Source organism: Triturus cristatus, chromosome 7 (assembly GCF_964204655.1).
Source record: "Triturus cristatus chromosome 7, aTriCri1.1, whole genome shotgun sequence".
Lineage (NCBI taxonomy): Eukaryota > Metazoa > Chordata > Amphibia > Caudata > Salamandridae > Triturus > Triturus cristatus.
In genome coordinates this window covers 18,262,052-18,278,409 of record NC_140590.1, presented here as the reverse complement: position 1 = coordinate 18,278,409, position 16,358 = coordinate 18,262,052, and the positions used below count along the sequence as shown (strand labels likewise).

Genomic DNA, 16,358 nt, shown 5'->3' with positions numbered 1-16,358 from the left:
GGGAGCGCAGCTAGCTGCATTGCTGCCCTTTCATCTCTGTGTAGGGGACCGCAGCTAGCTGCATTGCTGCCCTTTCACCTCAGTGTAGGGGAGCGCAGCTAGCTGCATTGCTGCTCTTTCACCTCGCTGTAGGGGAGAGCAGCTAGGTGCATTGCTGCCCTTTCACCTCGTGTAAGGGAGCGCAGCTAGCTGCATTGCTACCCTTTCACCTCAGTGTAGGGGAGCACAGCTAGCTGCATTGCTACCCTTTCACCTCAGTGTAGGGGAGCGCAGCTAGCTGCATTGCTGCCCTTTCACCTCGGTGTTGGGGAGCGCAGCTGGGTGCATTCCTGCCCTTTCACCTCGGTGTTAAGGGAGCGTATCTAGCTGCATTGCTGCCCTTTCACCTCATTGTATGGGAGTGCAGCTAGCTGCATTTCTGCCCATTCACCTCAGTGTAGGGGAGTGCAGCTTGCTGCATTGCTGCCCTTTCACCTCGGTGTAGGGGAGCACAGCTAGCTACATTGCTGCGCTGCCCTACACCACAATGCCACAAATGAGGCCCAAAGTCTAGATATGAAATGCACTGAGTACATTGCTGTGAGACACATGACAGGACATGACATTTGGAAGTAGTGAAAACTTTCATTGGTGCTTGAAAACAAAGCTGCAGTGAACAATAAAAAATTTTTAGGCTCGTGTGTTGGCGTGGTATGGGCCGCATGCAGACTCACATTGCATAACAACAATCAGGTTTGGCGCCTCAAAACTATGGTTGTACAATTAAATCCCAGCAGGTCCGCTCAGCCATATATCATTATAAAGATGATTAAATTTGTGCCATTAAGTTGGTTAACAATAAGTAACTGCTACCACTATCAAAATACTCTTTTTGGTGAATATGCTTTACATGCACACGCACATGACATTTTCTGAAGCAGCTGCCTATGAGTACGTAGTTACTGTGCAAACTGAGGGGATTAAAAAAAGCTATTGTTTGTTAAATCAAGATAAATCTGTTTTCCTCACTTGGTCTGTGGTTGGGGATTTTCAGATCCCATCTTGGCGGTGGAATAGGCTTGTTTCTGCATCTCTTCAGTGACTTGCGATGTTTGTTGTAAAGGAGAATAGCAGCCGTGGTTAGCAGCGCTGTTCCGATGACTGCTCCAACGACTGCTCCCGCAAGGACCCCTGCTGGTGAAAAGAGAGACCGCTCAGCTGCTAGTGAAGAATAACTGACAGGGGGTGCTGTCTGCAATGAGTGTGCAGGGGAAGCACAGTGACAAGAGGCACAGTTCACAAACATATTCATAAACCAAACCGTCGTCTGCGGGCTCAATTGGGAGCAGAGGACCTCACCACCAAAAACACACTGAAGACGATGAAGTCAATCCACTCGGGTCCCCCATGGACCCCTGCCCCCACCACATCTTCAACAGATCTGCTGCCACCATCGCACCCATGCTCCGCCACACCATCAACTGCTCCCTGGCAACCGTCTCGTTCCCCGATGACTGGAAACACGCAGAGATCAACCCCCTCCTAAAGACACCCTCAGCGAACCGCACAACCTTAAAAACTACAGACCCATATCCCTGCTCCCGTTCCCAGCAAAAGTCATCGAGAAAGCCATCAAGAGTCAACTCGCCACATTCATCAAAGAGCACAACATCCTCGACTCCTCCCAATCCGGCTTCAGAAAATACCACAGTACAGAAACCGCCCTCCTCGCCGCAACAGACGACATCCGCACCCTCCTCGACAAAGGAGAAACAGCAGCCCTCATCCTCCTCGACCTCTCAGCGGCGTTCAACACAGTCTCTCACTGCACCCTAATTCGCAGACTCCACGACGCAGGGATCCAAGACAAGGCCCTCAACTGAATCCGCTCCTACCTCTCCGGCAGAATGCAGCAGATCAGACTCCCCACTTTCCTCTCAGACCCTACACCTACCACGTGCGGAGTCCCCCAGGGGTCCCCCCTCAGCCCTACTCTCTTCAATATCTACATGGCTCCACTCACCCCCATCGTCAGAACCTACGGACTCAACATTGTGTCATACGCAGACAACACCCAACTCATCCTCTCCCTATCCAACAAACCCAAAACCGCCAGACACAACTTTCAAGAAGGCATGGAAGCCGTCGCCAAATGGATGAAAAACAGCTGCCTACAACTAAACACCAACAAAACGGAATACTCATCATGGACCCAAACCCCAACACCTGGAACAACACATGGTGGCACCCTGCCCTCGGAAGCCCGTCCACCCCCACGGACCACGCATGCAACCTCGGAATCATCCTGGACTTAGAGCTCAAAATGGACCGCCAGATCAACTCCGTCTCGTCCTCCTGCCTCCGCCTCCTACGTCAGACCTTCAAATGGATATGAGAAGTAGGCTTGATATATGATGTCCACTAGTTCTAGTGGTCACCTTGTATCAGTCCAAACAACCCCTTATGGTGATAGGTTAAAGACAACCTTTATTGAAAGCTATCTTAGTGGTAGCTATGGAGAGCAGCCTTCAGGCTAAGTCTTGAAGGAATGTAAAGCAGCTTGTTTTACCAGTCTATAATCTCTTGAATGATCAAATGAAAGGACAACCACACCAGGTATATATTCAAAATATATGTATTTAGGATAAAACACACCCCTCTAGTCTCTTTATGAGACTGGAGTTCGAAGTACTTTGTTTACAAGTTAGCAATTATCAGTATTAGCACAAATACACGTTTGGGCCCTAGGGGCGTACCAAACCATATACCAAAAAAGTGGTATAAGAACCACGACTGGGATAGACACAAGGCCTAGAGCCTGTAGAATCACTGAGACCCCGAGGAACCATCCAAGGTAGTGACACAGGGGACCCACGGGGACTGTATGCAGTGTGAAAACACAACCGCGGGTTCCTATTATCTTCTATGGGCAATGTCGCGGTTGGAATTTTAAAGATTAGGGACACTTCTAATCGAGTCAGGATCAAACCCTTCTGGACTTAAGAAGTTCTAGGGCTAGCACCCACGAGAGCACCAGAGTACTCGAGTTACCTCACCCAGGGAAGCCGGGTGCATAGGTGTCTTTTGGTGTCGGGTCGCGTAGTTGATTTCAATGGAAGCCTGCAAAGAACTGCTGCTGCCGTGAAGAGGAGAAGTGTCCGGAGAGATCCAAGCCTGGATCTGTGATGTAAGGAATCTGAAAGCAGAGGGGACAGAGTCTGGGTCACTTGCCAGTGATCTAGGGCAGGATGGACCAATGCCCACAGATGTCGGGTGCTTCAGGTGAGTTGATGGGTGTATTGACTATTCAGCCACGAGGTCCAGGAGGTGTTGACGAAGTCCACGAGCCGGATTCGAGCTGTACTACAAAGTCTGTCGAGTGCTGCGGTGTCGGCGACCAGAATGGACCCAACAAGCCTTGGCAATAGCAAGTCACTGGAATTCAGAGAAAGGACCGCGGTGCAGACCAGCAAGGTCTGAGGGACTCACCCAGCAAGGGTAAGTAAGGGCACGTCTGGAGCAACCAGGTAAGCCCAATCAGAAAAGGATATGCCTTCGTGGGGACCTGCTAGACAACGGGCTAATGATCACGAAGGAGCCTCGAGTGATCGCACTTGATGCTGGCCCACGGGTCACTCGTGGAGTGGAGGCCAACAATCTTTGGTGCAGGAGGTGCTCGAGGCTGGAGCTACTCGGAGCCCAAAGTACAACTTCGAGGAGGACCAGGAATATAGTGTTGCTGCAAAAGTTCACGGTGTCCAGGGGTCACAGTTCCACATCACCCACGATAGCCACGGGCCTCAGCTTTGCTGTGGACTCAGGGTAGCCTCGGAGAAGTCTGGAAATCCACATCTGGGGATGCAGAGACTTCGGCGTCCGGTGGGAGCTTCAGAATTGCTGACAGGTCAGTTGCTTCTTTGGTGCCTGCCAAGCAGGCGAGTCACTCCTTGACCCCAAGGGAGATCTCTTCAGTCTTCTAGTGAGGATAGAACGTCGAAGGTCCAGGATGTACGTTGCAGAGTTTCGTTCATGGTAATCTAAAGTCCTAGGGACTGGATTCCTATACTTATACTAAGTTTAGGGGATGGACTAACTCTAAGGTCCCAACTATGTGTGGGCCAGGAAAGAGGGGTGGTTACACCCATTTCCTTTGTCCAGTTTCGCGCCAGAGCAGGGGCAGGTAGCCCCTGCAACCGGTTTGAACTGAAGTATGCACAGGGACACCAAGTGTGCCCCCAGTGCCGGACTTCAAAGCACCAGAGAGTGCTCCCGCCCAGCCTCAATACACATCAGCCTGTCTGGGGAGGTGGTTACACCTCCCCTCGACAAGAAACCCATTGTCCAGGCCTCCCCTTCCGGAGTTTCGGTCATCAGCAGGAGGCCAGACCCTTGTCTGTGGCATAGGCATCCATTTTGTGATGCCAGGGCTCAGGAAAGTCCTACTGGGTTTAGCCAGTGTGAACATGTCTCTCCCTCTAGAAGGGTGGAATGCTACCACCGCCGCCAGAATTTTCGGGTGGGGGGGGAGTATTCCAAAGCGTTTGACACCAGACACAACATGTTTTGATGCAGCCATCCCAAAGTTAGCATTTACCGGGAGGTTATAATGCACTTAAGAGTATATGATATGGCTTTATCACAGAACAGTTCTAAGGAAGTATTTCCGAAAGCTGCAGTGGGGCTCAGCTCATGCTTGGGCACCCTCTCACATAAAACCAAGCACTCTGCCTTCAGGATTGTCAAGGCCTGCCATAGGAGTGGCTTATAGGTTTATATGTGTCTGTATAGGGTAGTGATATAGGTAGCCTATACCACAGTAAGGGGTGCAAGCACACCCTTACTCAGGTTGCAGTAGCAGACCTGTGGTGTCATTTTGGAGTGCTTCCCAGGGGTGGCATAATACATGCTGCAGCCCCTGGTAGGTCTCTGAGGTACCTATGCCCTAGATACATAGTATACCATATACTAGGGGCTTATAAGGTACTCCAGAATCCAATTAGATATGTACCTAATGTACATGCAAACCATTTTACAGAGAAAGCAGATAGACTGGGGCCTGAAGAGCTCAAGAGATCTCTGTACTCTAATCTTGTCGTTGGTTCTGATCGTGTTCTACCTCTACGTTATTTCTTCAAAGTGTAGACATTTTATACTTTGTCTGGAGGATTGGCCCGGCTATCGTTGTCACTTATTTGTACCTGATAGTGATTACCATCGGGTGTCCTGCATGTAGAGTACTTCCCTTTCGGTCTGTAAGTTCTCAGACTCGTCTTGAAATTTGAAATGGACCGGCAGTTGATAAAGCGTCCTTGTTGTATTTCAATTCTCCTGTTCTCGCAATCTGCAGGCTGTTACGTCCATGCAGGAAAACTTCCGTGGTGCGGTTTCTGATTGCAATCAGAAAGGGAAGTACTCAATACACCACAAGAACTGGCTATCCAGTTATAGTGGTCCTCAACAAGAAGTGGATCAAAAAGAAAATATCTAGTTGGAATCTTTATTAAAATGTGAACTGAGAGAGAAACACTTATTACTGGTCTTGATAAAGATAGCGGCATAAATACAGCCCATCGAAACGCGTCGACGCATAGGAGCAACATAATCCAAAGAACCGGGCATCCACTTGTAGCGATAAATAGAGTCAGATCCCACAAGTGCATAATCCCTTGAGCAGTTGGCATTGGATGTGTATTGGATGACAAATTGTAGTGTCTTTTCTTTTGTATTCTCTCTGTTATGCAGGTTCATAATAGGACAATGCAATATATTTGATTGTTTGACCTCTCCTTTTAAGTGAGAAATGTTGTTCATGTAAATTGTGTGGTATACATTTTAAAGTTTTCTTTTGCACTGTGAATTGAGATCAAATGTGTTGATAAGAGCAGAATAGGGACTATTGTGAATTATGGTTTTTAACATAATGTACTATATGTTTTTATTAAATAAATGTGAATCAATTTTTAACTGATTTGTGTATATAATGATTGCAGTTTGTTAATTGATTTGGTCAATTCTTGTGTTATCAAGGGACTGCTAGGAGATATCAGACACAGTATCCTATTCCCTTGATCTCCCCTTAAAAACTTTATTTATACTCAAATTATCAAGGGATTGCCAGTTTCTACTTGGAAGAGTACCCTATTCCCTTGATCTTCACAAGGGGTCCCTCTCTATCTTTCCTTTATCATTTGGTTTACTGTCAGCCCCTAGTAAAGGGCACCAGGAGTGCCAGGGCTTGTAAATACAAATGGCACTGGTGGGCTCGCAGCACCGGTTGTGCCACCCACAGACGCAGCCTTGTAAAATGTGTCTAAGGTCTGCCATTGCAGAAGCTGCGTGCAGTCTGGTACTGTCATGCTGACTGAGCAAGGGCACCCCCTTTCCAGTCCCTAAACCTTCCCTTAACTACATATTAGTCACCCCTATGGTAGGCCCAAGGGCAGGGTGCATTGTAAGTGTAAGGTAGGACAAGTCCTGATGTGTGTGGCATGTCCTAATAGTGAATTACAGCCATTTTCGTTTTCACTATTGTAAGGCTACCTGTTCTCATAGGCCAGAATGGGCTGCTGGAATGATTACACTCTATAAGCCTAGCAGACTCAGGGAACATGGTAGAAACTCGAGTTTGATATGCCTGAACTCAGAAAAATAAAATACATCTTGTAGCCAAGTTTATTTTAATGTTCTGTGATTGCAAATACCACTTTTAGAAAGTTGGTATTTGCTTGCTTAACCATTTCAGCCCGCCTCTGCTCTGATGTGTATCTGCTGCCTGGTTTGTGTGAGTGACAGGGCTGGGGAATTCCAGGAGACAGTCTGGGCAGCCAGGTGGTGAATAGAAAGATTACACCAGGATGGGTGGGAGGAGTACACCTGGACTCTGAATAGGGCTGTGCTCTGCCACCACAATGCTGGCTCCCCCTCCTGTGGAGCGTCTGATGTCTCTGCCCTGCACACTGAAAAGACAACCCAGAGTCACCACAACAAAGTGCTCAGAAACCGGACTGAACAAGGCAAAGGCCCCCTGGCCGCAAAGAACAAAAGAAATGTAGTATAAAGATAGGAGCCCTGCTCCTAAGAAATCAGATCCTGCTTGAACCACGAAGAACCTCTGCCCGACTAGAAGGTCCTGGGAAAGCTGAAGGAGGAGTACTGTCCCTGACCTGGGGGACTGGCCTGCAGTGGGTGCCTTGCTGAGAAAGGAGAGGAAAAGGCTGAAAGAGACTTTGCAGACCTTGTGCTTCAACCTAAATCTCCAAGGGCTGGTGGGTGAGCTTGCCCCCTGAACGGAGTCCCAGGAATATTGGACTCCTCCTGCCTCAGTAGCCGCTGGACATTGCCTTGAAACTTGCTCCGCCGCTGGAGCCGCGATCAAAGTGCGACCCGAAACCCTGTTTGTTCTGCAGCCGTGTCCGTGGCCGCCCCGCACCGCGTGGCTCCGCTCTGCATGAGCCGTACCCGAACTGTCCACTGCCGGGCCGCCCACACCCCGCTGCACCCTCCCCCCGTGCGCCGCACTGCTCGCCTCACCGCCCCTGCCACCGGCAGTTAAGGACCGGAGCGCCCAGCAGGGAGAGTCTGCCCTGTACGCCGAAGCGTCCGGCTGCCCCGTACTGCGCCGCTGGGTTCAGATTGGCATCCCCGCTCCAAGGCAAAGACGCGCATCCCGCGCCACACAGTGAAGCCGCTACAACCCGGACCGTCCACTCCGCCCTGCGGCCCATCCCAGACGCCCCGAACCGAGATATCTAACCACGCCGGGTCGCACTGGAGGAGAGCCAACGCACGCTCCTGGAGCCCCTTCACCTGCAGCATCATCCACGTCCACCCCCTACGAACTGCAAAGGTACTGTGAGAGTCGCCTTGACTATGTGCGCATCGGACCCGCGTGTCCGCAACCTTTAACTAACTCTTTTGGGTTACGATCTTCCCCGAAACAAACCGCACAGTCAGCGCGAAGTGCACGATACCCAAAGATACGCATATCATTAACCAGAAACGCACCTTCCTAAGATAGTATTGTGGCCTCCTGTTAAGAAACGTTATGTGGGTCTTGTACTAAGCCTTTTTATATAAAGAATACTTGTTTTTATACAACCTTGGTGTGGTGTCCATGTGTGATGTTGTCACTGAGTTGCTGTGTGCATTTACAAATGCTTAACCCATAACGCTCTGAGATTAGCCTTGTCTGCTCGCGCCACGCAACCTAGAGGGTGAGCAGGGGTTATTTTAAGGAGTAAGTCCCTTGGCCTGATTGGAGGAGAGGGTCCCTGCTTGTCACAAGTATTTACCTGTGCCAACCAGAGACCCCCGATTCTAACACCCCTCAAACACAGAAAGACCGTCACTCACGCCCTGATCACCAGCAGACTCGACTACGGCAATGCACTCTATGCTGGACTAAACAAAACCCTCACCCGCAAGCTACAGAACATCCACAACGCCGCCGCAAGACTGGTCCTCAACCTGCCAAGACACTGCCACATCTCCCAGCACCTGTGCACACTCCACTGGCTCCACATCGAGGCCAGAGTCACCTTCAAGATGCTAACCCATGCTCAGAAGACCCTCCACGACACCGGACCAGCATACCTGAACAGCCAACTCAAATTCCACGCACCCCAAAGGACCCTATGATCAGCCCAGCTCTCCTACACCGTGGTCTCCCGCACCAGAAAGACCAGATCGGGAGGCCGCTCCTTCTCCTTCCTCGCGGTCAGAGCCTGGAACGCCCTTCCGCTCCACCTGAGACAGACAACATCGCTCCCCATCTTTGCAAGAAACCTCAAAACCTGGCTCTTTGACGGACCCCCTCCTTGATGGACTGGAACCTGCCCCCCTAGCGCCTTGAGTCCCTCACGGGTGAGTAGTCACTCTTAACAAACACCTGATTGGTTGATTGATTTGATTGAGGACCTGAATAAAAATCGGCGGACAGGGTTACTTCGTCACAATGGTGACGGATATCCCGCCTGCCGGAATTCAAATCCCATATTACTTTGTCACGACAGTGACGGATGTATTCTAGCCGCCAAAATATATATCCCAGGATAGCCTACAGGATTAATATTTCAGCGGACCGGATATCCGTCACCGTTGTAATGGAGTAACCCATCCGCCGAGATCTGAATGAGACCCAGAGTCGCAAATGTCAATATTTTCAACAGTGCTCCTGGACGCAGGCTGTACTACTGACGGTGGAGCAGATCATGGGCAGAATAACAAGGCAAGGCATACTGAAAGGTAAGTGCATGTAGGGAAGTATACATTTATATTCCTAATTCCTTATCTATGGGCCATGAAACTATATAGACTAGCACGATTCATACTTGGAGGATTGGGTATACACTTATTTACCTTTTGATACTATGTCCTCGATATTGGCATACATCGATCCCTGAATTCAATATTCACGGTGCACACAGAGAATTCATAATTATGACAACACACATGTGTGCAATAAAGAAAAAAAAATCCTTTCATCCTATTTTTCTGTGGGGATATAAATTCTCGTGGACAAACCATTCATCCGGTCCACACAGCTTACGAAGCATCGCCTTCCAAATATGGAGCTGAAAGGGAATTACTCCTGTTAACAAGAGTGTAACTCAGGGTGGTAATGGCTCAGGAAGAACTTTGCCAAGACTCTTAAATTCTAGACTTTGGGGGCATTTGTGAATATTCCATGGCATTCCCATTTCCAGCCCTGTGATTAAGCTGAGATATTAATCAAACTATTCATTGCTCAACCAATTAATGAATGGGCGTTTATTTTTGGTGAATTCTTTGCACTCGTAGATTAAACCATGTGTGTGTGTGTGTGTGTGCATGTGTGTGTGGGTGTGTGTGAAGCTATAAACACAGAGTGAATGCGGCATCTTGAACAAATCCGCAGCACCGTGAGTTACCAGAAGAGGATGCAGAGACATCACACACAGGACCGTAGTAGTGGTTTGAAACAGAAGAGGGAGTATACACACTACACAGACAACTGTAACACTGCACTGAGCCAGCAGATGGAGCACAAACACTACATACAAAACTGTAACACTGCGCAGAGCCAGCAGAGGAAGCATTAACACTACACACAGAACTGTAACACTGCGCAGAGCCAAGAAAACAACACAGACAACTAACACTGCGCAGAGCCAAGAAAAAAACACAGACAACTGTAATACTGTGCAGAGCCAAGAACAAAACACAGACAACTGTAACACTGCGCAGAGCCAAGAACAAAACCCAGACAACTGTAACACTGCGCACATCCCAGAACAAAACACAGACAACTGTAACACTGCACTGAGCCAGCAGATGGAGCACAAACACTACACTGAGAACTATAACACTGCAGAGAGCCCACAGAGGGAGCAAAAACACTAAAAACAGAACTGTAACTCTGCGCAGAGCCAAGAACAAAACACAGACAACTGTAACACTGCGCAAAGCCAAGAACAACACACTGACAACTGTAACACTGCGCACAGCCAAGAATAAAACACAGACAACTGTAACACTGCGCAGAGCCCAGAACAAAACACAGACAACTGTAATACTGTGCAGAGCCAAGAACAAAACACAGACAACTGTAACACTGCGCAGAGCCAAGAACAAAACCCAGACAACTGTAACACTGCGCACATCCCAGAACAAAACACAGACAACTGTAACACTGCACTGAGCCAGCAGATGGAGCACAAACACTACACTGAGAACTATAACACTGCAGAGAGCCCACAGAGGGAGCAAAAACACTAAAAACAGAACTGTAACTCTGCGCAGAGCCAAGAACAAAACACAGACAACTGTAACACTGCGCAAAGCCAAGAACAAAACACTGACAACTGTAACACTGCGCACAGCCAAGAATAAAACACAGACAACTGTAACACTGCGCAGAGCCCAGAACAAAACACAGACAACTGTAACAGTGCGCAGAGCCAAGAATAAAACACAGACAACTGTAACACTGCGCAGAGCCAGCAGATGGAGCACACAAACTACTCTGAGAACTATAACCCTGCAGAGAGCCCACAGAGGGAGCAAAAACACTAAAAACAGAACTGTAACACTGCGCCGAGCCAAAAACAAAACACAAACTACTGTAACACTGCACTGAGCCAGCGGATGGAGCACACACACTGCATTGAGAACTATAACACTGCAGAGAGCCCACAGAGGGAGCAAAAACACTAAAAAAGAAATGTAACACTGCGCAGCGCCAAGAACAAAACACAGACAACTGTAATACTGCGCACAGCCAAGAACATAACACAAACAACTGTAACACTGCGCAGACCCAAGAACAAAACACAGACAACTGTAATACAGCGCACAGCCAAGAACAAAACACAAACAACTGTAACACTGTGCAGAGCCAAGAACAAAACACAGACAACTGTAATACTGCGCAGAGCCAGCAGATGGAGCACAAACACTACACTGAGAACTATAGCACTGCATAGAGCCCACAGAGGGAGCAAAAACACTAAAAGCAGATCTGTAAAACTGCGTGTGAGAAGGTGGCCTGATATATGCTGTCCACTAGTTCTAGTGGGCACATTGTATCAGTCCAAACAACCCCTTATGGTGATAGGTTAAAAACAACCTTTATTGTAAGCTATCCTAGTGGTAGCTATGGAGAGCAGCCTTCAGGCTAAGTCTTGAAGGAATGTAAAGCAGCTTGTTTTACCAGTCTATAATCTCTTGAATGATCAAATGAAAGGACAACCACACCAGGTATATATTCAAAATATATGTATTTAGGATAAAACACACCCCTCTAGTCTCTTTATGAGACTGGAGTTCGAAGTACTTTGTTTACAAGTTAGCAATTATCAGTATTAGCACAAATACACGTTTGGGCCCTAGGGGCGTACCAAACAATATACCAAAAAAGTGGTATAAGAACCACGACTGGGATAGACACAAGGCCTAGAGCCTGTAGAATCACTGGGACCCCAAGGAACCACCCAAGGTAGTTACACAGGGGACCCATGGGGACTGTATGCAGTGTGTAAACACACCCACGGGTTCCTATTAGCTTCTATGGGCAATATCGCGGTTTGAAAGTTAAAGATTAGGGACACTTAGAATTGAGGCAGCACCCACGGGAGCACTGGAGTACTCGAGTTACCTCACCCAGGGAAGCCGGGTGCATAGGTGTCTTTTGGTGTCGGGTCGCGTCGTCGATTTCAATGGAAGCCTGCAAAGAACTGCTGTGGCCGTGAAGAGGAGAAGTATCCGGAGAGATTCAAGCCTGGATCTAGGATGGAAGGAACCTGAAAGCAGAGGGAACAGAGTCTGGGTCACTAACCAGTGACCAAGGGCTGGATGGACCAATGCCCACAGATGTCGGGTGCTTCAGGTGAGTTGATGGGTATCTTGACTCTTCAGCCACAAGGTCCAGAAGGCGTCGACGAAGACCACAAGCAGGATTAGAGCTGTCCCAGGAAGTCTGTCAAGTGCTGCGGTATCAGCGACCAGAATGGACCCAACAAGCCTTGGCAACGGCAAGTCACAGGAATTCAGAGAAAGGACTGCAAGGTCTGAGGGAATCACCCAGCGAGGGTAAATCAGGGCATGCCTGGAGCAACCAGGAAAGCCCAAGTAGAAGAGGAGTCGCCTTCGTGGGGACCTGCTAGCCAACGGGCTAGTGATAACGAAGGAGCCTCCAACAGTCGCTCTTGAAACTGGCCCACGGGTCACTCGTGGAGTGGAGGCCAGAAATCTTCTGTGCAGGGGGTGCTCAAGGCTGGAGCTACTCGGTGCCCAAAGCACAACTTCGAGGAATCCCAGGAAGATGCTGTTGCTGCAAAAGATCACGGCGTCCAGGGGTCACGTTCCCACGTCACCCACGATTGCCACGGGCCTCAGCTGTGCTGTGGACTCAGGGTAGCCTCGGGGAAGTCTGGAAATCCACCTCTCGTGATGCAAAGACTTCGGCATCCGGCGAGAGCTTCAGCAGTGCAGACCGGTCAGTTGCTTCTTTGGTGCCTGCCAAGCAGGGGAGTCACTTCTTGACACCAAGGGAGATTTCTTCCATCTTCTAGTTGTGATAGAAAGTCGAAGGTCCAGGATATATGTTGCAGAGTTTCGTCCAGGGTAATCTAAAGTCCTAGGGACTGGATTCCTATACTTATACTAAGTTTAGGGGATGGACTAACTCTAAGGGCCCACCTAGGGGTGGGTTTGGAAAGAGGGGAGGTCACACCCATTTCCTTTTTACAGTTTCGCAGCAGAGCAGGGGCAGGTAGCCCCTGCAACTGGTTTGAACTGGACTATGCACAGGGAACACCAAATGTGCCCCCAGTGCAGGACTTCAAAGCACCAGAGAGTGCTCCCGCCCAGCCCCAATACACATCAGCCTGTCTGGGGAGGTGGTTACACCACCCTTCGACAGGAAACCTATTGTCCAGGCCTCCCCTGCCGGAGTTTCAGTCAGCAGCAGGAGGCCAGACCCGTGTCTGTGGCAGAGGCATCCATTTTGTGATGCCAGGGCTCAGGAATGTCCTACCGGGTTTGACCAGTGTGAACATGTCTCTCCCTCTAGAAGGGTGGAATGCTACCCCCGCCGCCAGAACTGGCAGGGGGGTAGTATTCCAAAGTGTTTGACACCAAACATTCCAAAGTTAGCATTTACCGCGAGGTTATAATACACTTAAGAGTATATGGTATGGCTGTATCACAGAACAGCCATAAGGTAGTATTTCCGAAAGCTGCAGTGGGGCTCAGCTCATGCTTGGGCACCCTCTCACACAAAACCAAGCACTCTGCCTTCAGGATTGTCAAGGCCTGCCATAGGAGTGTCTTATAGGTTTATATGTGTCTGTATATATAGGTGGGTATAGGTAGCCTAAACCACTGTAAGGGGTGCAAGCACACCCTTACCCAGGTTGCAGTAGCAGACCTGTGGTGCAATTTTGGAGTGCTTCCCAGGGGTGGCATAATACATGCTTCTGCCCCTGGTAGACCTCTGAGGTACCTATGCCCTAGGTACATAGTATACCATATACTAGGGGCTTATAAGGCACTCCAGAATTCAATTAGATATGTACCTAATGTACATGCTAACCATTTTAGAGAGGATCAGCTAGGCTGTGGTCCTGATTAGCAGGGCCACAGCCAGACTAAGGTCGAAAAACAGTGAAACACCAGCAAAAAGTGGGGGTACCCATGTGAAGCAGATCCTACTCTCCTACACAGCGCAGCGCCAAGAACAAAACACAGACAACTGTAACACTGCGCAGAGCCAAGCACAAAACACAGACAACTGTAACACTGCGCAGAGACAAGAAAAATAACAGACAACTGTAACACTGCGCAGAGCCAGCAGATGGAGCACAAACACTACACTGAGAACTATAACAATGCAGAGAGCCCTCAGAGGGAGCAAAAACACTAAAAAAGAACTGTAACACTGTGCAGAGCCAATAACAAAACACAGACAAGTGTAACACTGCACTGAGCCAGCAGATGAAGCACACACACTGCATTGAGAAATATAACACTGCAGAGAGCCCACAGAGGGAGAAAAAACACTAAAAATAGAACTGTAACACTGCGCAGAGCCAAGAACAAAACACAGACCACTGTAACACGCACAGAGCAAAGAACAAAACACAGACAACTGGCGCAGAGCCAGCAGACGGAGCACAAACACTACACTCAGAACTATAACACTGCAGAGAGCCCGCAGAGGGAGCAAAAACACTAAAAACAGAACTATAAAACTGTGCCGAGCCAAAAACAAAACACAAACTACTGTAACACTGCACTGAGCCAGCAGATGGAGCACACACACTACACTGAGAACTATAACACTGCAGAGAGCCCACAGAGGGAGCAAAAGCACTAAAAACAGAACTGTAACACTGCGCCTTGCCAAGAACAAAACATAGACAACTGTAACACTGCTCAAAGCCAAGAACAAAACACAGACAACTGTAACACTGTGCAGAGCCAGCAGATGGAGCACAAACACTACACTGAGAACTATAACACTGCAGCGAGCCACCAGAGGAAGCAACAACTCAAAAAACATAACTGCAACACGGCGCAGAGCCAAGAACAAAACACAGACAACTGTAACACTGCGCTGAACCAGCAAATGGAGCACAAACACTACACTGAGAACTATAACACTGCAGAAAGCCCACAGAGGGAGCAAAAACACTAAAAACAGGACTGTAACACTGCGCAGAGCCAAGAACAAAACACAGACAACTGTAACCCGCGCAGAGACAAGAACAAAACACAGACAACTGTCATACTGCGCAAAGCCAAAAACATAACACAAACAACTGTAATACTGCGCAGAGCCAGCAGATGGAGCACAAACACTACACTGAGAACTATAGCACTGCATAGAGCCCACAGAGGAAGCAAAAACACTAAAAACAGAACTGTAACACTGCGCAGAGCCAAGAACAAAACTCAGACAACTGTAACACGCGCAGAGCCAAGAACAAAACACAGACAACTGTAATACTGCACAAAGCCAAAAACATAACACAAACAACTGTAACACTGCGCAGAGCCAAGAACAAAACACAGACAACTGTAACACTGCGCAGAGCCAAGAACAAAACACAGACAACTGTAACACTGCGCAGAGCCAAGAACATAACACAGACAACTGTAACACTGCGCAGAGCCAGCAGATGGAGCACAAACACTACACTGAGAACTATAACACTGCAGAGAGCCAGCAGAGGAAGCAAAAACATTAAAAACAGAACTGTAACACTGCGCCGAGCCAAACACAAAACACAAACTACTGTAAAACTGCATTGAGCCAGCAGATGGAGCACACACACTGCACTGAGAACTATAACACTGCAGAGAGCCCACAGAGGGAGCAAAAACACTAAAAACAGAACTGTAACACTGCGCCGAGCCAAACACAAAACACAAACTACTGTAACACTGCACTGAGCCAGCAGATGGAGCACACACACTACACTGAGAACTATAACACTGCAGAGAGCCCACAGAGGGAGCAAAACCACTAAAAACAGAACTGTAACACTGCGCAGAGCCAAGAACAAAACACAGACAACTGTAACACTGCGCCAAGAACAAAACACAGACAACAGTTACACTGCGCAGAGCCAAGAACAAAACACAGACAACTGTAACACTGCGCAGAGCCAAGAACAAAACACAGACAACTGTAACAATGCGCAGATCCAAGAACAAAACACAGACAACAGTAACACTGTGCAGAGCCTAGAACAAAACACAGACAACTGTAACACTGTACTGAGCCAGCAGATGGAGCACAAACACTACACTGAGAACTATAACATTGCAGAGAGCCCACAGAGGGAGCAAAAACACTAAAAAAAGAACTGTAACACTGCGCCGAGCCAAGAACAAAA

General features: G+C 48.6%; 1 protein-coding gene across 2 annotated transcripts in view; it reads right to left on the bottom strand.

Moving 5' to 3' along the window:
- The window catches only part of LOC146808699 (uncharacterized), a 322,738-nt gene that overhangs the window by 28,391 nt on the left and 277,989 nt on the right, over nt 1–16,358 (bottom strand). Inside the window, exon 5 of one of the 2 annotated variants that reach the window (XM_085615513.1) lies at nt 1,009–1,173. In XM_085615513.1, the coding sequence (XP_085471639.1) occupies nt 1,009–1,173 (165 nt within the window). The remainder of the gene's footprint in view (nt 1–1,008; nt 1,174–16,358) is intronic. The other variant, XM_085615514.1, reaches the window with a different exon arrangement.